This window comes from Balaenoptera musculus, chromosome 1 (assembly GCF_009873245.2).
Source record: "Balaenoptera musculus isolate JJ_BM4_2016_0621 chromosome 1, mBalMus1.pri.v3, whole genome shotgun sequence".
Taxonomy (NCBI): domain Eukaryota; kingdom Metazoa; phylum Chordata; class Mammalia; order Artiodactyla; family Balaenopteridae; genus Balaenoptera; species Balaenoptera musculus.
In genome coordinates this window covers 97,622,824-97,649,387 of record NC_045785.1, presented here as the reverse complement: position 1 = coordinate 97,649,387, position 26,564 = coordinate 97,622,824, and the positions used below count along the sequence as shown (strand labels likewise).

Genomic DNA, 26,564 nt, shown 5'->3' with positions numbered 1-26,564 from the left:
ATTTCACAGAGCAATAAAAACCCCTCCTTTCTAAAGAAAATTTCTGACTCATTGAAGTTGGGCTGAAACTACAGCTTAACCTTTCTCACCAAAAAAAAAAAAAAAAAAAACAAAGAAAAGAAAAAAAAGTGTGTGTGTATTACATTTTGAATGTCAAGCAGAGGATTGCACTGTACTGCTATATAATATGAGATCTTGAAATAAGTGCTTTGTAGTATCAAATGGAAGAAATGGTGAGCTTTTACTAAAGTAACATAAATCTCTGATACCTTGGCAAAACTTACTGCCCTTTAGATATATTCATTTAATGCCTTCCATGATATGGGTGTGAAAAAAAAATTCACCCAATTCTCAATCAAATTCTTATGCTTATTAGGTCAACTACTCTTAAGACGTCTGGAAAGAAGATACTGAAAGCAGCCAAGAATTAGCTTTGAGGTTGCTGAAAATGATCTTACAGTCAAGAAGAGACAAACCTGGTACAAAAACAGGGCAGTAGAAATTAGAAGCCTGAAAGTCTGAAAAAAGAGTAAGGGCATATTCTGAAGACTGAGGAGCAAAGCAAAAACTGGTGTTACTTTCCCTCTGTAAACTAGCACTTTTTATAATCTTGAGATTGTCATTCTCAGATTACTGGATCCAAATGCCTTTTAATTTTACTGATTTACCCTACAGATATGCTTGCACAAAATGTCTGTACAAGGTTATTTATTACAGCATTATTAATAGTTGCAAAACTTTAAAAATATCTCTCAATGAGGGAGTAGTTATAGAAATTATGGTACTTCCGTACAATCAACTATTGGGTAGCTTTTAAAAAAAGAGTGGGGTAGCTCTCTAGTGGTGACATGGAAAAATATCAAAGTTATATTAGGTGAAGAAAAATGCTGCAGAATGTGTATATGAACTTTTTGCGTAAAAAAAGAAGAAAAATAATATTACATTTTAATTTTTGCCGATAATTACATAACAAATTTCTGGAAAGATACATTACAAACTAAGAACAGTGGGTACCTATTGGAGAGGACAGTGTGGGAACTGGAGAGCTGGAGATGAGGATGAGAAGGAGACTATTCACTGCATACCTTTTTTATAATGTTAGTTTTTAAGCAAAGTGAATAATTTATCTATTAAGAAGGTAAACTTAAAAAAAAAGTCAATCTAAGAAAACTGATAGCAACAACAGCAAGGGGGTTCAAATCCCAGAGCAGAATAGAGACCCCATTTCTAAAATTGATACTTCAAGCAGACAATCTATCATGTGAGCTTAAGATATGTAAGTTTTATGCTCATAATAAATAACCAGATTGAAACCAGTCTCTCACAACTAAAAAAAATTATCTTTGATTGCTCAAGAATGCTTTTTAAATAGAAGCATATTAAGCTGCAAACATATAGTGATGTAGTTATCTTGATATACACATTTATTGAAAAAAAATGGACTGAATTAGGCTAAAAAGAATCTGTAGAGCTGACCTGGTGAGTGATGTTGCCAATAAGGGGAATTACACTCAGTAGCAGACTCAGGAGACTAAGCAGGTGTCAAAGATGATCGACTCTGTCTTGGGTGGAGGAGGGTAGACATCTTACAACATTTTGCTGGATATGTGAAGTAGCCTTTTGGGAGGGGAAGGGCCAGAAGTATAGAATTACAAAATAAAAATGGAGGGAACCTCATGCAATTAATCTTTGTACCTTGGATGAATGTAAGTAAAAGAGATTAGGAAACATGAAAGATCTTTACAAAGCCCAAATTGGGATTCCTGGGAAATTTTTATGGATTAGCCTGTTTGGAAATTTTGGAAGACAGAATTCTGTAAACCGTTCAGATACTATCACTGAATTTAGATCAACAATGTCTTAATGTTAGGAGGGAGAGCCAGGGAAAACTTACTTACCAGTTGGTAATTAGTTAAGAACATTTTTTCCTGTGTGATTATCTGATTTAGCGGAATACTCTGTACTCCAGGATAAAGCCCTCCTGCTCTGAATCATGAGAATTGCCTATCACCACTTCTGGATGTGTGGCTCTAATCTTGACTGTCAATGAAAAAACATGCAGTGTGAGGCCATACCCAAAGAGAGAAACTAAGCAAGCTAAGTGGGACAGGTGGCAGAAATGATTAACAGTGAACAACAGTTAATGATTCTGTTTAGAGGAGAAGTGGATACCTGACAGTCCATTTTTCCACCCTTCCACTAAGAAGTCTCTCAATATGGGTTGAATTTACTGTAACACATATTAGGAGGGGGCTCATTTTACGCTTTTTGGCTATGCAGGAAAGACATAATTATCTAGAGGGAGAATATTATATAAGGCAGGAATTTGGCATTTCTGTAGTCACTTGTTATTTTCAAAATAATAACATGGGTGATAATATTTCCAAGTGTTGGAACTATTTCTCTAAAACAAAAACAAACAAAAAAATCAACCTCCGCAACTACACCAAAAATAAGCCCTTCAAGGGACAAGGGCTATGTGGTAGAAAACCACCTAAAACACCAGAGTGACTTTTTAAAAAAGACATGGGAAAACAAATCTCTTAACTATAGCATTAGATTTTCACAGCCTAATAGTTTCAGAGGGGGGAAGGGAAATTAGACGATAATAAACATAATTTTCTATAACCATGAAAGTATTTAAATATCTTGACTGGTATTGCTTAAATAATTTCTTCTTTCTACTTTATTTTAGTATAGGTTTTGTCAAAGGACAAAAAGAAATTCCCCAACTGCTGTGTTTAATCCATGGGTACTCTGGTCAGAACACACTTGAATTACTACAACAAGCCAGCAACAAACAACCCATTCTGATGGCTGTCACAGAAGAAAGATGGAGAAAAGCAAACCAGTTGTGGAGATTGAGCTCTCCCATTTTTCTGACAGGGAAGCTGTAAGTGTGGCAGTCCATAGTGAAAATAACCTTCAACACTCATAACAAATCCCTTGGGCCCATCACTCTTTACAACATCCTAATGGTCAACTGATTAAGAGGTCAAGATACCAAGGCGTCCTAAATAAATATGAGTAATTTTAACTTCTGAACAAGAAATAGAAGCTTTCTAGTTGGAGTGAGGATCCTAGGGAGGCTTCATCACCAGAGAAAGACAGCTTAAAAAGTTCCCTGATCAGGACAGTTATTACATGAGAAGTATAGCTTTTAAAAGTGATTAAGGGGTGTAACAACTCCAAACCATCTAAGTTAGCTAACTATAAAGAAAATTTCTATTTTGAATGTCTCATTTTTATTTCTTAGTGTTCAGAGAGATTCCTAACAAATGCATTTGGTTTGAATTCCAACAAGACTCAGCATTAACTGAGGAATGTGAAGGGATTTAACTGACATTCTGTGAGCGTTGATAAGCATGTTAATCGTCATTTCCTAGCATTTTTAATATCAGAAATAAGACAATTTAATCTAGTTTTCATCTACATATGGCACATGCATTTCAAAGATATACTTGCAGTTAATTTGGAAACAATTTTTTAAATTAAACTATACATAATAAATATAATTTCGTTGTAACTGGGTTGGCTACTAGCTTGGTTTTAACAGAGAATACGCACTAGGGCTAGATTCGCAATGTCACAGAAATTCTGATTTGTACAATTTGACTTGTTAGCTACTATTTTAAAAGAAGCATTTTGCTTAGGAAGTCATTGAAGGGGGCTGGAGTCCTAGTCAAGGATTAGATTGCTGTTAACTACAGATTTGCAATTATTTGTAAATGGATCTGATGTTCTAGGGAACTTATACATAAGCAGAATATGGCACTCATTATATATTTTACCAGGGTGGGTGAAGTACTGGTAGACTGGAATGAAGATTGACCTAGAAATTCAACATACTGCCTTCCAATATTTTACTTCCTACCCTTCATAAGGGGCAAACTGGGCATGACAAGCTTAATGTTAATAACATTAACCATACAGCTGAGTGACAACTATGAGTATTTTAAAGTCAAGTGTTATATACAGAGAAAGTCTAAGCATCTATTTTTGAGATAAGCTGAATTATTTAAAACAGTGTTATCTACCACGAGTGACTATACAGATCTTTAGACTATCTGAGAAGACTAAAACAAAACAACAACCCACCCAGTGACTTTGAATAAGAGAAAAACAGGCAAAAGCTAGAATAGAACAAGTCCTCTAAGAGGAACTAAAGTTTAGGTCTCAAATTTAAGGGGGCAGCCTATCCTTATCACCTTTGGAAACAGAAAAATTAGGAAACAGTCCTCTCACCTCATTTAGTAATAATCTCAGAGTTAAATAAAGGGATCATGGACATATTCTTCCTCTCAAAATAGCACAATCAATTTTGAAAGAAATCTGGAAATTATTGGGAATTACTAACACAGGTCTTAAAATATAATAATAATGATTATAAACACTATGACAAGCACTGTAGTCAGCACATAACATGTTTTACTCTTTTAATCTTTACAACTATCCTAGGAGGTAGGAAATATTACCACCATTTTATAGATGAGGAAATCTGGTCAGATAGGGTAAGTGACTTTTCAAAGGTTACAGAAATGATAAGTGGCAGAGCCTTGAAAGGAATTAGTGTTGTTCCTACACAGTGCTAAAACTCTTCTAATTTTTAATCTGCTAATCAACTGGGACAAACATTTGTCATATGTTTTTAACTTGTTATCACTAAGATGTCTGTATGTTTCAGGATGAAGGTTCTTGCATTCTAACACAGTTTTCCCTAAAATGGCAGAATACCACAGGCAATAGCTAACACAGGAAGTTTAGATGCTAATAAATTAAAATAATTTGGAAACAAATGACAAAGAACAACTCTTTCTGAAGCTTATATTTTCCTCTGACTTTGTAAAGAAAAAAGAAAGTACATCTGACAATTTCATTTCAATCACCAAATCAGTTAAAGCAACACACATTAAAAGCAAAGGAAAATCTCTGCAAGTTAGCAACTGATAAAAGTGAAGACAGTATATCTGAAGAAAAAATGTATTTCCAAAACATTTTTCATGATGTTAAAATGCTTTAGTTCTAGAAACATTTTAATAGGAAGGGCTCTATAAACCGAGGGTACTTTGTTATCATAGACAGACAAGCTGAAGGTAAATAAAAGTCAGTATCCTGACTATTAATTTCATTTAGAACATTGGTAGAAAAAAAAACCTTTTGTAAGTTTAATTAATATTAATAAATGAGCTATCAAAAATTATAAATCTAGACAACTGCAGTGAGCATAAAGCTTCAGGTCTTTAGGGAAGTACCAGAAACAGGTTAAGGGTAAAGGAGTGCTAAAGAATGACACATCCTGAGCTATGCACATTATTCTACTCTAGGTGGGAATCCCACAAATAATTATGCCAATACATTGTAAATGCAATTGAAAGTGGCTTTAGTTTTGCTCCTAAAACATGCCTATAGTACTTTTTAGTATACTCCGTATTCCAAGTTTATTCGAAAAAATGATGTAGGATACCCCTCACTACTGATTTGTCCCCAAAGCCATCATTACTACCATTGAATAACTGGATTTATAATGCTACAAGATACCTTTCAGAAAGAACTGCTATCAGAGACTCACTATTTCTATAATATTATTGAAGCACGTTTGGGTATGGGGACTCAATGCACAAAACCTAACGCAGCCTTGTATTGATAGAATGATCTGTAATATGAACAGTTCCCCAATACTCCCTAAACTGCAAAATTCTTTAAAAAATCTATTTTTCTTGTAAATAAACCTTTTCATACTAAAGTGTGAAGGATTCTGGAAAATTCCACTGGGAAACCATTTCTTAATAAATCTTTTTGAACTTTCAAAAGTCATAAGGCCAAAATTACAATTCTAATATGAAAGAAAAAAAGATATTATTACTTACTCTCTTAGCATTAATTAAGGAAATAGGTATTTACCAAAACAAAACAGAAAAAGGAGGGTATTCAAAGAATAACTACAGTAACATGAAAAGCTAAGAATACTTAGTTTTTAAAGCACAACTAAGAGAGGAAAATAGTAAACAAAACAAATAGAAGTGAGAATAGCTTCTAACATTAATTTTTTTTTTTTTAAACCAAGATCATTTAATAGAAGCAGAAAAACTAGTACCAGGTTTCTTAAAGAATATTAAGAGAATAAACAGAATTTTTCCTACATTACTATAAAGAGTCCTCTCAACTTACCTAAGGAAAACTCTGCTTGCTTTATTTTGTTAAAAATGTAAATACGAAAAAGTTCTGTTTAATGGTGGAAAGGTATTTGTTTCAAAAATATTTCATAGAGCAAAAATGTTACAAGGTACAGTAGGTAAATGGGAGAGAGAATTGTTTTTAGCATCAAATCACCAGAAATATTATATTTCAAAAAATTTTGTTTAATAGGGTGGATTTTTATTGCCCTATTATATATTAAAATTATTTGTTTTCTAATAACCTGTTTGTCTGTGAAATACCACAAGAAGACTTTTGAATTTTTGTTTTTAAATTACTCTGTGCATGACAAAGGTGCTGTCTCTATTGAGTTCATGCCATTGTTCGCTGGACAGCATGAATATTCTAGCAGTTACCGTGAAGTTCCAGAACCAAGGACCCAGGGTTCCTGTGAGAAGCTGGCATATTATAATTATGATCTGGGACTCTGTAACATCGAATCTATGCATAAGGAAACAAACATTTCAAAATAACTTTACTCAGAGCTTTTGCTAAAGAGCCCTACTAAAACAAGGTAGCAAAAATAGATTTAAAATGTAGCATTCTCCTTATAAAGACATCTAAAGATTCAATGAAACAATTTATACAGTACAATTACTATCCTTATGCATACAGGTATACTTCTTACCCAAATCAAAACAGTATAAAAGTTTAAAATTTAAAACTGTAATACACTGAACAAATGACTTATAAATAGGCAGCTGGAAACACTGGAACTAAAAATGCAGTCAATTCTTAATTACCTAGGAATGGTGAATACTACTTGCCAAATAATCACACTGTCTGTGACATAGGTCCCCTCAGTGCCAGAACCTATCCAGACTTCCCTGTGGATAGAAATGCTTCCTAGAAGCCCCAATGGACAGTCATCTATCTATGTGCTTGAAAAACCGCTAATCATCTTATACACTTCACTTCTCCACACCTCATCCTGCTCCTACCTCTGCTATTTCAGTAAAATTACCACATGGATGTGGAAAGGGCAAGAGGGAAAGTGAAAGTATGACTTCTTTTGATATGGCCAAAGCAAAAATCAAATTGGCCATTTCCTTATCCTGTTTCCTGATAACCTCTAGTCTAAGAATCTTATCCTTTTCCTTTCTCTTCCCTTAATTCCCCATTAGCATTATAACTCTCTACTATACTGGATTAGTTTATTAGTCGTAAAAATAGTTAAAACATCCAATTCAATGGTGACAGAAATAGAGGAGCAGTATAGAACAGGCTTCAAATAAAAACTACATAATCAAAATTAAGAACTGAAGAATGCTAATGAGATAGAAAGAGGTCCATGATTTTACCTGATGATCTGAGAGTTCAAACTACAATCTAGGTTTTACATTAATACAAATGCTGTAGTTGTTTTAGGATATTATCTATAATAATTTGATAAAATTTAAATGGGCAGAGTCCAAATGAATGAATCATTGCTGAGGAAAAAAACAAAACAAAACAGGTAAACTAGAAACTAAAAGGAAAATCTCTGGTATTTAATAATGCATGTGATAAATCTTAAACATTTAAAGATAGGCAGATCCTATACAGGAATTCAGTAGGAAACTTCCTAATTCTTTTATTTTTTATTGAAGTATAGCTGATTTACAATGTTGTGTTAGTTTCTGGTGTGTAGCAAAGTGATTCAGTTAATAAAATATAATATGTATATATTTAATATGTATATATAAAATAATATAATATGTTATATAGTATGTATATGTTATATAACATACTTTACAAATATAAGTTATATAATATATATTCTTTTTCATATTCTTTTCCATTATGGTTTATTACAGGATATTGAATATAGTTTCCTGTGCTATACAGTAGGACCTTATTGTTTATCTATTTTATATATAGAAAATTTCCTAATTCTTAATCCACAGAAAGTGGATTACGTATTGGGTTGGCCAAAAAGTTCATTCGGGGTTTTCTATAACATCTTACGGAAAAACTCGAACAAACTTTTTGGCCAACCCAATGTAACAGACAACAGTTTTTAATTACTTGGAAGTAGGAGGTCTTTGAATACTTATTCTTTAGAGGTTATTTGGATACGAAGATGAACTGCATTTGTCACACTACTAGTAGTAAATACACAGCCTATTAACTTTTTTCAATTAACTACAGAAAAGAAAAAGCCAGACGTTATTTACTTACATAGGAATAAATGTTGGTGGCAGGCTTTTTAGCTAATGTAAATGTGAAACCCTAGATGCATGAATTGAAAAATGTCATAAAGTGAAGATACTCTGTCTGCTATAACTATAAATAATAAGCACACTAGAAATAATATCTGTAAAAGTAATAGACTCTCAGAAGGAACCTTAGATATCACGTAATCCAAAACTCTTACGTTACAAATTGGGAAATGAGGCCCACAGAAGCCATGGGCCTTGCCCAAGCTGATATACAGATAATCTGGAGATAACACTTGAGGCAAGACACACTGGCCTGAGTTCAATCTATTATAATTCCTTTCTTTTATTCTCTCTCAAAAAGATAACAAGAGTATTTTTTTTCTGAAACGATAACTTAAGAGTTTTACCTTTCACAGTGTGTAAGATTTTTTAAGACCTATGTTTTACATAAATATAGCCTTATTATAGATTGTTTAGGGTTTCTAAGCATTTAATTTATAAAAATGATTCTATACATACATCTACAAGTTATATATTTAAAACTATCTGGATATAGAGGGTTTAGGTCTTAAGAAATGTGAACTCTTCCATTTAATATAATCCATATACATTAAAAGAATATTTTACAAATGTTTACAAATGAGCTTCAACTCATAATTCTTCTCTTCTTCCACTAACCCAATCCTTCTATGAAGTTCTAGCCTCTAAGCCCATATCCCTCCCTCAGTTTTTCATATCCAAGCTAGTAAAAATCCTAAAGGTCTAAGCTGGGTCTGGAAGGTCCCCATGAGCAGTACCCATCTCCATCAGCTGTCTACTTACTCATTCCAGAAGCAATGTCAGAACAGAGGTCTGTCTAGCTGCGACAGGTACTGATATTCTCTGTGCAAGGCAGCTTTTAGCAAATCAAGATTTTAGTGATCAGAACAAAGATATAGCTCATAATTTCAGGGAAGAAGTATCCAAATCACATTGGTTTTTTCACAATACCTGACTGTGAATGAAAATTATTTAGTTATGGATAAATTATTATGCCAATTTTTGTGCAAGTACACTTAAAAACTAAAAATAGGGATATTAGGAGACTAAGAAAAACAAACAAAATTTCTTCTTTGGTAAATATACTATTTTATAAGGTTATTAAACATGTAACAACTTGGATTTTTTATATATATATTAAAGAAACCTCGTGATTTTTTTGTCACGTGTATAAATATCAAAATAAAACAATTAAAATAAAAATGTTTTAAAATAAAATTCCTAAGATGCCTAAGGCTGCTTTCCCCTAAGGAGGAAGAAAAAGCGAGTGATTTTTAAAAATTTCTTTTCTCAAATTATATTTGAGCATTGACCTTTCCTAATTAAATAAATAAAATTTGGACTTTCTCTTCCACACATATAAACTTTACTTCAATATTTAAGCTACTATACATCTGCCTATTATATCTGCTCTTAAAAAAAAATGTGAAATCTAAAATGGCAGTTTTAAAACTACTTTAGAAATATCTATATTATTCCATATGTTTCCATTACATTGGTATTCTGATAAATATTTCCTTAAATGTAAAGCACTCGCAGTATATTTCTATGGAGGTTGTAGCTTGCTTTTAATTGTAAAAATAACTAAATTCGGTGTTGCTTTAATGTGGATGCAAGATTTCAGAATATTGTATACAGTTTTCCCAAATCAAAACCAATCCCTTAGGGAATTCCTTGGAGGTCCAGCGGTTAAGACTCCATGCTTTCACTGCCAAGGGCACGGGTTCGATCCCTTGTTGGGGAACTAAGATTCTGCAAGCCGCAGCCAATTTTAATAAATAAAGTCAATTTTTAAAAAATCCTTTACAATACAAATATTTAATTTAAATTGAGAAATTAATTCCAACTGGTCTCGATATTTCTAGATATTTTTCACACCATTATAAGGAAGCACTAGTCTCAGAGGGAGAGTGTGCTCCTAATCTAGTCCCAACTGCCTGATACTCTACTCCTTTGGGTCCTGCATTTTTAGCAGTCTAAGCTCGATAAATCACCCCCCCCCTTTCTTCAGGTGTCTTCAATCTCTTTTCTAAGTCAGTTTCTTCTGTATGTTCAAAATTTTCCCATTAAAAATACAAACCCCTTCTTCCTTTGAGCCCATGTTTGCTCCTCTAACTGATGCCTTGCTCCTTCCCATCCCAGCTACACATTTTATAAGTAACCTGTACTAACTGTGTGCTTATTTATTTCGTTCACTTCTGTTCCCTACAGTCTGGCCTCATTTTGAGTCTTGGCAGCACTTAGCACTGTTCTCTTTTGAAATTCATCCCTCTACTGGCTTTTCATTCTGGTATGCCTCCTCCTACTCTGGCTGTTCAATAATTTTCATGGGCTTCTTTCTAGGCTTGCTCTCTATGTTTTCTGCTATTCTCATTCTCTTTGGATGTCTAAAATCCCTCACATACATGTTCTAGATAAAACTATTCCTTTGAATAGGCTCCTCTCCCTGCAGGGCCTTTCTCCACCTTCCATCCAACCACCCAAGGAGGGGAACTGGGAGTCATTCCAGTCTCTGCTCTCTCATTCATTCTCCATAACCAAATACAGACTATGTCCTACAGTTTCTACCTCTTAAGTCTCTCTCCAACCTATCCCTTTCTCTTCGATAGCACTGTCATTGTGCTAGTTCAGATTTCATTGTTCCTCATATTTAATTATGCTGATGCCTCCTAAGGGATCTTCTTACTTCTGTCACAGCCCACTCCAATTCACCCTCCAAACTGTTGCCAGACTGATATTTCCAAAAGGTACTTTTGTCATTTCCCTGCTTTAGGTCCTGCAAAGGTTCTCAATAGATGCAGGATAAAAAGCCCTCAGTTCTTGGCAGGACATAGAAGGCCCTCAATTTTCTGGATCTTCTCCAGCCTTATCTCCTGCCACACCCCTATAAGCATCTTATGATTTAACAATATAGAACTGCTTGCAGTTCTTCAAGTACATATTTCATCAAAGGAATACACAGCAAGGGAAATTTTAAGACCGGCAAAAAGAAAGTTGTGATAGCAAATCACTCCTAAAAACACTGTCTATTTAACTCTTCCCTTGCTTCCACGGTTCATTTTCTTTCCTTCCTTCAGTTCCTACACCATGTAGCTGGTGCTGCTTTACTTGAAAGGGAAAGAAAATAAATTAGGTCTAGATAAGCTTTCAAAATAAGGGTTTGAATTAGGGCAAACCAAGTGATCTTAGAAGTCTATCATAATTTGTGGTTTTTACCTAAAGCAGAAAAAAACTATGAAAACATTACTGAGATAATGTAAAGGCTATGGAAATACTGAGGAAAAAATCTGCATATAATATTTTCGATTACTGCTCTTTTTTAATATCAGATATCTTCAATATTTTCTAAGCATAGATCATTTTATAAACTGCTGATGAATGCACAGGCATACAGTTTTCAACTGGACACTCATGTCCACTATTGTCACTTGAGATGTGCCTTAAACATGTTCTCTAAATCCCTTTATTTTTAAATTCTTCCAAGGCATGTCTTTTAGTTAACCTCCAAAGTATTAATAATTATTCATTTACTGTCATAAGAACATCTTAAATTCTACTTAAATAAGGTTAGCAAAAATCACCTGAAGTGAACTTGTAGGAAACAGCTAAAAATTTCTATGCGTTCTGGCTTTTTCAAGGCCTAGAAAACTAAGTTTATCAGTGATCTAAAATTTTAAAATTCATTAATGATTCGCCTTAATGAGAGATTAGGTTAAGATATTCTCCTATCATTTGACATCAAGATTTTTATTTTGATATTCCATGAAGTTTTCAGAGTCTTTTCTCAAGTTATCTTTTAATCCTACACCGTGAAAAAGTAAAAGACTAACTTGAGCAGTGTAAATAGGATCTGTGATACTTAATTAAACACCAGTTGGTGAATTCCATCCTTAACCTTGTTCCAAGACTGGTTTACTCATTAATATTTACGGAAAAGTACTAATCACCAGGTAGGAACTATTCACTTTGGAGTTTGAAGAAAGTTTCTATTTCGTTTTTTAAATTGTTAGGCATTTTGTTGGCAGTAGTAATCTATATGGTGTGCTCATATCCACTAAATTATCAACAGCTTAGATTTTAGATTCATAAAAAAATGATGTGAAAAGAATAAAATCTAATTAAGCTATGATATTTAGAGATAAAGAGTTGCTCTTTGCTTTCATAAACTATCTTTTCTTTCCTGAAAATACATTTTCATGTGTTAAAGTAAAACACAGTGTTAAGGTGAATAACAGTGGGGAAAAAGAAAAATGAATTTGAGGGAAATTCAGTGGATATGAGTGAAGGGCCTACTGTTTTTCATGTTACTTTAAAAATATTGGTTGGGAGGTTCTAATATCTCCTTTTAAAAAGTGTGACAGAAGGACACATGACTGAGACCGTTACATAGTAGCTAAAATAATGAGAGTTTTAAACTTCTTTTATTTACTAAACTAGTGATTTAATCAAGTCCTAATACTCAAATACCTATAAGCAACATTCTACATATTTGAAAGAGAAAACAAAATCACCACTAAGTGTTACTTACATTCCAAATCGCAATGTTCCAGAAACATATGTTTGCCAATGTGCACAATAGAACATGAATGTCCCAGCAAAACAACAAAAAAAACATCCAGTCAGGGTTTGTCCCTAGTTGCACTGCAATACAAGTTCCAAGAACCACGAAAACTGGAAAAGAAAGATCACAATGAAAACTGAAAAATCTGAATAACAAACATTAACTGAGCTGGAAATGATTTTACATGAGGCAAAAAGAAAACATGCTGTGAACGTACAATCTTCTCTCAGTTATCTATGCAAACAGGAAAGTAGGATATAATCTTTTACATTATCATTTACCCTGTAATTTCAATCTCTTCTTTCATTACACCACTTAGTGGAACCAAACTTCTTGAAAGCAACTAAAATACTTTAGCATTTTTTGGAGTACAGGCATATCTCATTTTATTACACTTTGCAGATACTATGCTTCCAGATACTGCATTTTTTTTTTTTTTTTTTACCAGTTAAAGGTTTATGGCAACCCTGCATTGAGCAAGTCTATCAGTGCCTTTTTTTTTCCAACAGCATTTGTTCACTTAATATCTCTGTGTCACATTTCGGTAATTCTTAAAATATTTCAAACTTTTTTCATTATTATTATATTTGTCATGATGATTTCTGATCAGTGATCTTTGATGTTACGACTGCAAAAAGATTACAACTTGCTGAAGGCTCAGATGATAGCATTTTTTTAGCAATAAAGTATTTCTTAATTAAGGTATACATTGTTTTTTCAGACATAATGCTACGGCACAGTTAACAGACTAAAGTGTAGTGTAAAAATATCTTTTATATACACTGGGAAACCAAAAAAATTTGTGTGTCTCGCTTTATTGCAATATTTATTGCGGTGGTCTGGAACCGAACCCACAATATCTCTGAGGTATGTCTGTATTCCCCCAACTCTATAGTACCAGTTGGCAGTGAAAAATTACAAAGCAGAAGGTCAAAAAGAAAGAAAAACAAAAGGCCTAGATAATTCACAAAGGGACCTAGTAGCTTTAGATAGATGGTTGTCTTTTCTTATTTAGCAGATTTCATTATGGGTAATATACATTAAAAAAAAAGGACTTCCTGTAAAAGTTTGGAACTCAAAATACAATACAAAAATGACTAACACTTAAAAAACAGAGGACACCTATCATTCTGCTGCCAACTAATTAAATTATAATAGCCTTTCAAGATGCCCAACTAGCCTTTATAAGAGCTTAGCTATTCCTTCCCCTCTACTAAGCAAGCTGCTGTCAGGATACACTGAAACAATGATTTTAATATACACCTACATCTGTGAATCTGAGTTCACAAGGTAAAACCATCAAGGGTTTTTGTTTGCTTCTTTTAAAATATTTTAAATGCTATGCCAAATGACAAGAAACCAATTGAGCTGCTAAATAAAAAGTAAGTGTGTGTGTGTTGTGGGCGGGTGGGAAGTCAGGGTGAGGGGATTTCTTGAAAGGAAGACTAGTTAGAAGCTGTCACTTAATTTCTAAATTTCTTTTTTCCCTCTAAAAAACTACCAAAATATTATTTTTTAAATGGTACAAATAAAGACATACCATGTATAATCTAATTATAGTAATTTATCTATTGCTAGCACCTTAGTGTATTTTTTTCTAGTCTTTTCATCCAAGCCCATTATCACAGTTATACTCCAAATCTACAACGTAATTTTAAATGTCTACATAATATCCATTTAAATATAAAGACTACGAATTTCCTAGTCTCCCATTATTGAACTCTCGTCTATAATTTATGAGATTTTTTTCATGATAACAATTATGCCCTTAGAATTTAAAAACAACAGGTGCCAAAACAATAATATTTAGGGTTAAAAATAACTTAAGTAGAAATTAATTCCTAAATTTCCCAATACCACCAAATAATGAACAAATATTAACCAGATTTATATTTTTTGATAATACTAAAACTTTTAATACAAAAAACCACTTACTCTGATAACTATTATAACACCAGGAACCTCTTATTTATCTTATTATCGCTGTTTATCATATTCTTTTTAACTCTGTTAATCATTAATATTAAAAAATCAACAATACCTGTTGATAGTGAATCACACCCATGATCAAAAAGTTCTCCCAAAGGAGAACTGCTATTGGTTCTTCTTGCTTGTTTCCCATCTATAGCATCCAAAGACTGGTAAATGAAAAGGCCACATGCACAAGCAATATACGCCCACAGAGGTGCCTGTGAAATAAAATAAGAAAAGCAAGAGTAATAAGACATATTAATTACTATTATCTGGCTAATGTATTTTTACTTGCAGATATTTTATCTTCATTCTCCATAGAAGTTGGAGGCTATAGGAGAGAAGATCCAGGTGCTACATAATGAAAAACTTCAGAATTATAAGAGAATTAAAATTCCTTGCTTTGTAGGGGTACTCAAACAGATGCTGGATAACTACTTCACAGGGATAATACAGAAATCCCATGAGAGATTAGGCTAGGTAACTTCTATAAGATTTCTCCTAACATATAGATTCTAAGAATCAATTAATGAATAATCCAGTACAGTTTTTCCTAAATTGTATCTTTCAAGACGCTTATAGATATTACACGAAAAGAAAATTTCCATGCTAAACTCACTTGGGAAACATTGGATTAAACAATGTTAAACAGATTTCTCAACTGCCGGACTTCTTCCAGCCCTTAAGATTGCCAATGCATATTGTGATTATTCACTAATGCATATTGTGCATATTCAAGGGGGATACAACATCCTGCCATTTCCCAAACTTATTTGAGCATGTAACTTATTATTTTTTATAAATTAATTCATTTTTATTTTTTTTATTTTTGGCTGTGTTGGGTCTTCATTGCTGCGGGTGGGCTTTCCCTGGTTGCGGCGAGTGGGGACTGCTCTTTGTTGCGGTGTGCAGGCTTCTCATTGCGGTGGCTTCCCTTGTTGCGGAGCACAGGCTCTAGGCACGCGGGCTTCAGTAGTTGTGGCATGTGGGCTCAGTAGTTGTGGTTTGCAGGCTCTAGAGAGCAGGCTCAGTAGTTGTGGCGCATGGGCTTAGCTGTTCCGTGGCATTTGGGATCTTTCCGGATCAGGGCTCGAACCCATGTCCCCTGCATTGGCAGGCAGATTCTTAACCACTGTGCTACCAGGGAAGTCCCGCACGTAACTTATTTTTAAACACATCTCTTCAATGTTCCATGAAACAACACTAGGAAAATAATGATCTACTTACTAGACAGAGTGCTTATATTATTTTTCAAATATTTATGGTCACATTTTCAAGGAATGGTTTCTCTTTTCCCAGACAGAAACTGAACCACTAATACTGAATTTAAATGTAGTGAATTAAAAAAGGAGAGCTTTGGGACTTCCCTGGTGGTGCAGTGGTAAAGAATCTGCCTGCCAATGCAGGGGACATGGGTTCAAGCCCTGGTTCGGGAAGATCCCACATGCCGCGGAGCAACAACTAAGCCCACGTGCCACAACTACTGAGCCTGCGTTCTAGAGCCCGCGAGCCACAACTACTGAGCCCGCCTGCCACAACTACTGAAGCCTGTGTGCCTAGAGCCTGTACTGCACGACAAGAGAAGCCACTGCAATGAGAAGCCCGTGCACCACAACAAAGAGTAGCCCCCGCTCGCCGCAACTAGAGAAAGCCTGCGCGCAGCAACAGAGACCCAATGCAGCCAAAAACAAATAAAGTAAATAAATAAATAAATAAAAAAGAAGAGCTTCTATTTGGTTTGTTCTCTGTAAGAATGTCAGCGTGTTTTGCATCACTTTTTACTATTTTCCCATGCCCAGGCCATGAAAAAATTTTTATAACCACAAGATATTTCTCAGATATTGGTTATCAAGTTAACTGTATTAAATGCTCAGGGCTGCAAATTAAAACTACTCAGAGGGCTTCCCTGGTGGCACAGTGGTTGAGAATCTGCCTGACAATGCAGGGGACACGGGTTAGAGCCCTGGTCTGGGAAGATCCCACATGCCGCGGAGCGGCTAAGCCCGTTTGCCACAACTACTGAGCCTGCGCGTCTGGAGCCTGTGCTCCGCAACAAGAGAGGCTGCGATAGTGAGAGGCCCGCGCACCGCGATGAAGAGTAGCCCCCGCTTGCCGCAACTAGAGAAAGCCCTTGCACAGAAACGAAGACCCAACACAGCCAAAAATAAATAAATAAATAAATAAATAAATAAATAAAAAGTGAAATTCTTTTTAAAAAACTACTCAGAGCTGCAAAAAATATTCAGTATATTCTGCACTGCAAAGAGGTATCTCTCTGACAGAGGTCTATTTAGATCTCAGTTATTAAAGGTAAAGATCTTCTCTTAGACGTTTTTTTGGAATCTCATATTTTAAAACACTGAGGTTGCTAAAAGGATCATCGTACATACCTCCCCCAGGCTCGAGTTACAAACGTGGAAAACAATAACTGTGGTTCTGTAACCATAGTTTACATGCCAGCACACTGGACTAAGTGATTTATCTTATGTGACTAAGAACTCTACCTTCTAGACTTTGAGTCTACTGCTTCTTACTCTTAGAGGAATCCAGTAACTCTCTAGAGCTGCACTGTCCTATACAATGGCCATTAGCCAGCCATCTGTGATTATTTTAGTTTAAATTCATTAAAATTAAATAAAACCAAAAATTCAGTTCCTCAGTTGCTAGGTACAGTTCAAGTGTTCAACAGCCAAAAGTATCTATGGCCTCCATATCAGACAGCCCAGACGCAGAACACTACCATCATGATGGAAATTTCTATTGAACAGTACTGCTTTAGGGGACTAGAAAACAAGGAACTTCTTGGGGGTTTTAGGGTTTTAATGGGGAAAAGTGTTACTCTGGAACAGAGACAACTTCAAGTATTAGTATATACATAATCCTAGAAAACAGCAAGACGGTTATTACATATATAAGAGAGAGCAAAGCCTTCTTGTCTTTTCTTTCTTCCGGTGAATCTGTAGAACGCTAAACTAATATTTATATATTTCTTCCTTGTTTCCATTATTTCACAACTCTCATACGTGTTTTAAGAAGAAAGCCTTCTCATTCAGGAGCCAGTTTGGTCTCAGCTGGGTTAAGAGCCTGATACACTGAATGTATCAATCAGGAAATTATTACTGTACAGTCATATTCCACCTTGATTCCTCCCAGCAGCATTCTGAAAAGTTCTCTGTGATTCGTGTAGTTCCTATTCTGGAAGTTTCCCCAAAGATTTAACTAATTCTAAGGTTACTCTAATAATTCCAAATCACTTAAGAAGAGAGGCTGAGGAAAAGTATTATAGGGAACATGGTGCCTGGTATACTCTGGGTGCTGAATAAATGACTTTTCGTGGCCAAGCTACCCTCCAACCTGCTCTCATTCCCTGACCCCCATCCTGGAACTAGTTTAGGACTTAGAAGGCTTCAACTGGAACCAATCCTGTTCCCTGTTCTTCTGTACCTCTAAGGATGTGCGAGATCTGGACCAGATTCCTCTGGAAGTATATGTCAGGTCCTCAAGTAAGCCACGAGTAAAACAGCTCAAAGAATGTGATAAAGAATCCCAGGACATATTTAAACAATTGTACTGGTGTTTATTTTTAAGGTTATTGATTGATGTAAAGCAAGATAGTTAAGAAAATGAGGGGAAACCAGAAATATATCCATACAATCTGTATAAACTGTACCTGTATAGTAAAAGAGGAATTAAAATAAAGGTATTCAATGGTGAGGGGAAAATAAACATCTGGCAAAAGACAAAAAACAAAAACAAAGTATGTTTTATAGGTAACTGTGACCCTCAATAGCTACTTTAAGAGCTATATGTGGTAACAAATGAATTAATGAAAACAGAAAGGTATAAAGGATTGAATGGTGATAATTTTATCTCAAAAAATCACCTGAAAAGACTACATTAAAAAAAAATTACTTCAAGCTTAAAACAAGACAAGGAATGTTGTGGCCATTATGATTTACAGGGTTCAGTCACTTTTAACAGCTTTAGTTGAGGATCACCTTCTATCTTCTTGGTTTACCTGTGGCTGATCATTCTGATTAATACAGGAACAATAAATGTTTTTGATTCTCCTTCATCTACCTAACTACCTTAGTTCACTTTTTGACAAGAACATTTTAAAATCAATTAAACATCAATTTACCCATTCAGATGGAGGGCTCTAGTTTCAGTTTTGGTTTTAAGAAGTGAGTAGAGAAGGTAAAAGAGGGAATAGCAGTGGAGAGACTTATATTTGAGAAGGCCCAGGGAGAGTCTTCGTAAGCAATACCATGCTTCCCTTTTTTTAATGGCAGCCATAGCAGGATACAGAGCAGGAAATACATTATACTGTTTCTTTCTTACACTTCTTTTGCCTTCTTAGAATAAGAGAGATATTCCTGAGGTTATCAGCCACATATGTTTACAGGAAGGGAAAAGGGATATTCAACAACTCTTACTGGAATCAAGAGAATACTTTTGATAAGACTGATTTATAGCTGTGCCATCTTACTACCACAGACTTTCCTCTCTGATCATTTTAAACTTTGCTAAGACTTTATTAGCCATTTTTAAAAAATGGGATAAAACTCTTTTTTAAAGAATTGAGACTTACTGATTTTAAAGGAATATTTTACATGTTAATCTCAACTAACATTAATTTATCTCCTGGGATCAGAGTCCACACTTTGCTTCTGGTTTCTCATAAGCATAGTGTATATAAAGTAGGTTGTAGCTATGAGCTTTATTAATGATATATATGATAGGATACTTTAAAACAGCTGACAAATAGCTGTTAGATTATCTTACCTTTAGTTAAATGACCGAAAAAATCCCAATTATAGGGTTTCTGGCATGCAATAAATGTTTATATCTGTTATTAAAGAAATTCCTCTTACCTGCTCTGTAGCTGTAGGACAGTAGAAGACTAATAAAACAGTTGTACAGATGTTTATTGACAATCCAATGATCGTGATGAGATTTGGGGCAATCCAGGAGGGAACTCTTCCAACTAGCCATTCCCAATACCCTTGCATTAAGGGCTCAAGCAGGGACCGTCCAGCACTCTGATACCTGTGTTCTTCTAGCCGCTTAAGTTGGTGTCTTGACAATGGTGGTGTAGGTAACTGAAACAATTTATTTAATACACACCCTGGAGTACTCATATGCCCGAAGCCCAGAGGGGACTCCGGGTGAGAATCTCCACATCGTCTCCTTGTTGACCGATGCCCACTCATGGATCTTGCCTTTTTTTAATTTAGGGAGTATAATTTATCTTGTTTTATAGGTTTTTGTGAATAGTCTTTACCTGGGGAAAACAAAAAGATATATTCATCAGCCACTATTTATATCAATGTCAGTAAATTAAAAAAAAAATCAAACTGGTAATAGAATATTACATATTAAACAGGGATCAGAAAACCAGGGATCTGTTTTTAGCTCTAATTCTTATTGATGATGTAAGCCAAAAGAAGTCATATAACCTCACCTTTAAGTGAAAAATATTAAGAATTTTAATAGCAATATGCTTCCTGTTACCTTATAGTTTATCTGACTTCGAAGCTCATGATCTTCTTGTTTCTATCTCACACTGCTTTCAGTAGTATAAATCGAAAGAAAATCCTAGAAATGACCTAATCATTTCACATATATGGAAACTGAGGTCCAAGGCATACCCAAAGACAGCTAGCAAATTAGTCTTAATAGTGGAGGAATGACTTGAATCAAATGGGTCTTAAACTAGATATTTATTTAATGTGAAGAGCTAATATTTATTGAGCACTTACTATGTACTAAACACTTTAAGCAAGTTTTATATATTAACTCATCTAATCCTCACAACAACCACAGAAGGTAAAAACTATTAATTATCCCTATTTTTACAGAAAATGAAACTAAGGCACAGAGAGGCTAATTAACTTGTCCAAACTCATACAGCTGGTAAGTAAGGTTCAAACAAACACAAGGTTTTTGTTTAAATTAAAAGATAAATCTTATTAGTGGAAAGGGATATAGATGATATTCCAGGAGGGGATAAACAACAATGAAAAAAATTAACTTTACGAGGACACTATTTACGTGTTAGCAGTGACCTGATAAATTGAAGTAATACGAAAAAACTGTAACTGCATTAAGTGTGACTGTTCATAAAAAAAACTTAACTTTAAATCCCTGTAGTACTTGCACTTGACTTCGAAAAGATCAGAAATAACATAATTATCATAAGTTATTAACCAATGTAAGAAAACAATAAGTTTAACACTTAAAAATCAGTATGGTGATATCAAAGGTTTGAAGTGGTGAGGGCCTAGAGTAGGGTGGTAAAAATGGAAATATGAAAGACAGTCAAATCTATAAGTAATTTCTACTTAGAAGGAAGAATCAAGAGGAGGTACTTAGGAATTAGATATGAGGGGTAAATAAGTAGAAGAAAAAAGAAACCAACAGTCAAAGACTAGTGGCACTACTGTCAAAAAGGAGAGTTTGGAAGGAAAATCAGTTTGTTATTTTGGCTTTTGGCGGGTGTGGGTGAGAGGGCATCTCGGGATGCGAGTAGGAAAGACATACATGCAACTTTTAAGTAGAGATGTTTTAGACAAAATCAAATGACTGGAGTTTGGGTAAGAGATCGAAATTTCAAATTTTCAACTTGGAAGCTAAAGTCTAGTTAAAGACTAGAAAGTAGAAAATTTCTTGAAGGCATTAAGTATGAAGAGAAAAGGAAAAGAATAAAGAACGTTGTGGGAAACTCAGGGTTAGTGAGCAGGAAGAGAAGCCATAAAAGGATTAAAAAAGGAAACAAAAAAAGAAAATCTTAATAGAACTAAAAGGGTAGTGGCACTGAACCAACACAGGTGTACTCTGATCTTCTGGCAGAAAGCTATCCAGAATGCAATATGAAATTCCCGGAAATGCTGCACTGTGGGAACACAGAATGTGATGCAGGGTCTAGGACATCTCAACAATGGACCTGGTAGCAAAACATGCCCACGACTTCTCTCTATTCCCAAAACCAACAAATTCCAAAATGTCAATGTCACGAATGATCTAAAGTGGCATCCCAAACCTCAGTCAATCATGTATCTCAATAATTGGTTTAGAGAACAGTTATTGTAGTCATTAACTGACTTAAATAAATTTTCAAAAATCTCAAAAGAATCATCAGTACCCCAATTTAACTAACTGAAGTGCTCTGAAATAAAAATATTGTAATAATTTTCAAGCCAAGGCAAATGAAAGCTAATTTCCTACTATTTCAAAGAATTCTTCCACACACCCAACTGTACCAAAAGCAACTGATTAAAACTGTTTTAAAGTAATATTTATACAATGTCAAACAACTGGTTACAAAACCATTTTAGATGAAATGACAGACTGATAACCACCAAAATACTGTACTATAAAGCAGCCAAATTTTCAAAAGTCAAATTGAATGATGTATTTTCATATTTGGTGAGCTATAATCAATCAGCTCTTATGGATTTCCACTTAAAATGGGAATAAAAAGTTTAGCCAACTCAATTTATATTTTATTATTGCAGTGTTCCATTCTCCTATAGTTAAAAAGTGACGTATTGAGGATGCTGGCCTGCTTTTGGCACTAAACAGCTACAAGCAACTGATCCTAATGGTTTTAAGTTTGAGCATTTGGCAGGACTATTTGATAAACTGATACTTTCTTTCTAAGTGTTTCCCCTTCTGACCTAGATTTTTTTTTCCCTTCTATTTCTCTTTTAGAAAAATCTACATTTTGACAAACCTTTCTAGATCTAGTCATTATATAATTCATACATTAAAAAAAAAGAATATTTCAATTTGGAACACTGTCTCCATGAAGCTTATTAGTAACAAGATTTCAAATAAAAATTCAGATACAAGTTGCCACTGACATATAGTTAGCTACTTTGCTTTCAACAGGTAGCCACAGAGGTTGCTGTCACTACCACAGATCCATCTCCACTTTTCCTTCCTCCCATCACCTGAGACCAGGAGGCTATTGCCACGAAAACGGTATCAGGAAAAAAGAGGCATTTCTGAATTTCAGCAAGTGAAAACCAAGCATACCAAGGGAGCAGGACAGTGTAGGTTGCTACAATAGAAGAGCAGACTCTATGGAGAGAAAGAGGAAAAGGATGTGGGATGGGAATATGGAAAGGAGGTACAAACATTACAAAAATTACTTTAGCCACTTGAGATTTTTATCTAACGTCAAGCTTATGCGCAAAAGGTTGAGGAGAAAATGTCATTTTTCTACCCACACTATAAGGAACTAAAAAATTAATTCAAGAAATTAAAATTATTGCTGGTTAGCCTAGAAACCTAGCCACCAGTCGTAAGTTTTTATGAGCAAATGGATTCCAAGTTTCAAACGCATTCAACCGATATCTGAGTGCAGTAAACAAGACAGACATGGTCCCAGCTCCCATGTCCAATGGGAGAATAACTAAAAGAAGGTAAACAAGCAAATAACATTACACACTGTGATGGGCACTATGGAGAAAACAAGGTATGGAGCCAGGAAATAGTTGAGGGTGCACATTTTATTAGATAAGGTGGTTGAAGACTATGAAGACGAAGCATTTATACCAAATTCAGAGGAAGAGAAGGAGCTAGCCATTCCAAAAGCAAGAGGAAGAACAGTCCAAGAAAGGGAGAACAGGCCCTGACCCAAGAGTGAGCTTATCTTTCTTATTCATACCTCTGGGATCACTATGGCTGGGCAATAGTAAACCATGTGAAAGAGTGGGATAAAATAAAGTTTGAAAAGCCAGACAATGCAGAGGTTTACAGACTTTGGCAAGGAGTTAAGATTTTATTCTGATGTTATAGAGAGCCATCAATTAGCTTGAAAAGATTCCTATAATTTTGTAGCACAGCCTATTTGTTAACTGAGGAAATGTTTTGATAAACTGTAACAGTAAAAGTGAGTATTTTAAACGTTTAAAAATTCTCATCACCTGGAATTCAGTTTATGTTAATACTGATCACTGTCCTATACCTATTGTAACCTTTCCACGAGTAATCAGCAAATTCCCCTCCTCTGCTATAACCTGGCTCAAATGTGATACTCCTTTCATAGCACTTACCACATTTTGAACTTCTTTTGTTAGATGTTGTTGTTTTTTGGTCTTTTCCCCACACTGACACAGACAGTAAGACACAGGAGTGCAGGGGCCATGCATGTCTTAATATTCTTTTCCCAGAATCTCAGACCATACCTAACATTAGGTAGGTAATCGGTACTTATTTGTGGAACAATGAACAAATATGGTTCATCTAGTATTTAATGAACACCTAGTTGTTCTAGACCCTTGAGGAAACAGAAGGATTGAAATATGCCATCCATGCTCTCAAGCTCAAAGTAGTGGTGGGGAGTATTGTAAACAGCTAAGTTATACTGTGAACAAACTGTTGTGGGAGTCCAGAGGAGGGGGCACATATGGTCTACCCAAATTCTTCTTTGTGCAGGCACGAATATTTATGTGAAAAGTCCAACAAAGGTACAAAAAATAAAATCAGAGATATTTAATGAATACCTTTACTAAAATTATACAAAATTTGTGGACCTTAAATCTATGATGTAGAACATCTGTGCTTATAGCAGCTGAGGATAACAGCATGCTGCCTACATTATTCCTGTGTTCAGCACTGGGGAACACCTGACAAGTATCACACTAAAAAAGGAATCTCCAACTGCTCAGCAGAGCATAAGGTAAGCTTACACAATATCCAACCTGTAGTGTGAAATTCCAGAATTCCCATCCTCCCATGTCTAAGGGTTCCAAGTTTTGAGCTGTGCTGATTCAGCAGTATGTTTACAGTCCTCTCACAGGAACTGGTGACTACACAGCTCTTTCCACTTTTATGGCACGACTAGAGGAAAATACTAATGGCGAACAATATTTGGGAGGCAGAGCAAATTATAAAAAGCAAGTTAAAAAAAAAACTAATAGGATCACAGGATTACATTCAGCATTATCTAACAAGTGATACACAGAACAAGTTAGCAAAAACAAAAGCCTTTTCAGCAGACTTGGAAGCTAAAACAGTACTGTGTAACACAATTTAGATCTACTGTTTTGCTGAAGTGAAATCTTGCATTCCTTTAAAAAAAAGGAAGCAACTTCCTCCAGAAACAAACAAACAAAGCCAAAGCCTAGCATTTTGTGGATTATTTTCCGATTCCCTTGAAAGAGACAGCACAGCGTGACCCTCAAAAAGAACATCACCAGCACTTTAGCCAGCTTAAAGAAGTCTACTGTTGCCTAGAAAACACATTGACTGTGCAATAAAATATAATTGGGGTTATAAAACAAGTTTACAGTTAAATATCAAACATATAATAGTGTTTATAATGTAAATTTTAAGAGACTGGGTGTGGGAGAGGAAGAAGAATGAAGTTATGAAACCACAGTTGTAAATATTCAATAATAATCTATTAAATGGACAACAAATAAAGACACCTCTGTCAGAACAGGTTAATACAAGAGGCATATTTATCTAGCTTATTTCTTAAATGGCAGGGTTGTAAAGACAAGTTGTACAAGGGGCTTCTGACTAGCTTTTGCTCAGCACAAAACGAATATGTAGCAAACTGCTTTTAGAACTTCAATTTCTGGAATTTTACGTGAACGCCAATGGTTCTAAAGTCCTTACGCCCTAAAGGCCTTCACCAGTCTTACTTGGGTTGTTAGTCAATTCAACACCTCCACTGAACACATGCCTACTAGTATGAGAGTAGAAACCGAATCTTTATTTGTTTCACATACAAGACACTAATATTTGTGTAAAGATAATTATGAATTTGCCTACTACCGTAACAAGGATTCACCAATGAACTGAGACTTCAAGCAAAGTTATATATTAATACCAATGATGCAAAACGTCAAAACTGACATAAAAACGCCAAGCACCGAATTGGAGAAAAAACAAGTTAAGCGTAAAGATCCCATTCATCCAGTATTCTTGGAACACCGGCAAAGACTAGCAAACCCTCCTGTCCTTTCTCCTTCCAAGAATACTGCTGAAATAAACCCTAGCTGGCAACCTCAGAGCTTGTCAACATATCCTGAAATTTCTAGAAAAGTTGCTGACCAAGAAATGCGGCCCTAGCCACGAATCACCAGCACCGTATTCCAAAGGGAAGGCAAATCCGGCACAGGATGTAATACGTTTGTGGACCTGACAGCACCTGAGCAGGAGGGTGTGGACCTGAGAGCCAAGGTCGGTTCCGCGCGGGCAGCGCCCTCGGCCCGCCCAGTCCGGGCCGCCGAGGTTTTCCCCACCCCGACTCCCAGCACAGCAGCCCCCGGACTCTACCGCTGGCAATGCCCCACATCAATCTCTCCATCCGGGGCCATAGGAGCAGTCGCCCCTCGCCCTCCCCACAAGCGCGCGCGAGGTAGGACTGCGTTTGCCTCGCGCGAGTCCATACACAGCTATATTCCAATGCCCCACCCCAGAGCTTGCAGCCGTCACTCCAGCCCTCTTGAGAGTCGTGCCCCCGGACATAACCTTCACACCCTGGCCGTTTTCCCAAGACCGAGCCCCGCAGCCTTACCCCGGCCCCCAAACGCACACCCCTGGAAAGACACCTCCGCCTCCAGCCGACTGGGTGACTCTGATCCGCGGCAGCACGTTCACGACACTTTCGCGATTGCCGTAAAGGGATATAGGGTCGG

The 26,564-nt window shown here is 35.5% G+C and overlaps 1 protein-coding gene across 1 annotated transcript in view; it reads right to left on the bottom strand.

Moving 5' to 3' along the window:
• Nucleotides 1-26,534, bottom strand: part of CEPT1 (choline/ethanolamine phosphotransferase 1) — a 38,091-nt gene extending 11,557 nt beyond the window's left edge. The window contains 5 exon segments of the mRNA XM_036842739.1: nucleotides 12,904-12,986; nucleotides 12,988-13,046; nucleotides 14,978-15,125; nucleotides 19,782-20,191; nucleotides 26,444-26,534. Coding sequence (XP_036698634.1) covers nucleotides 12,904-12,986; nucleotides 12,988-13,046; nucleotides 14,978-15,125; nucleotides 19,782-20,120 — 629 coding nt within the window. The 5' untranslated portion in view covers nucleotides 20,121-20,191; nucleotides 26,444-26,534.
• Nucleotides 26,535-26,564: the final 30 nt, after the last annotated feature.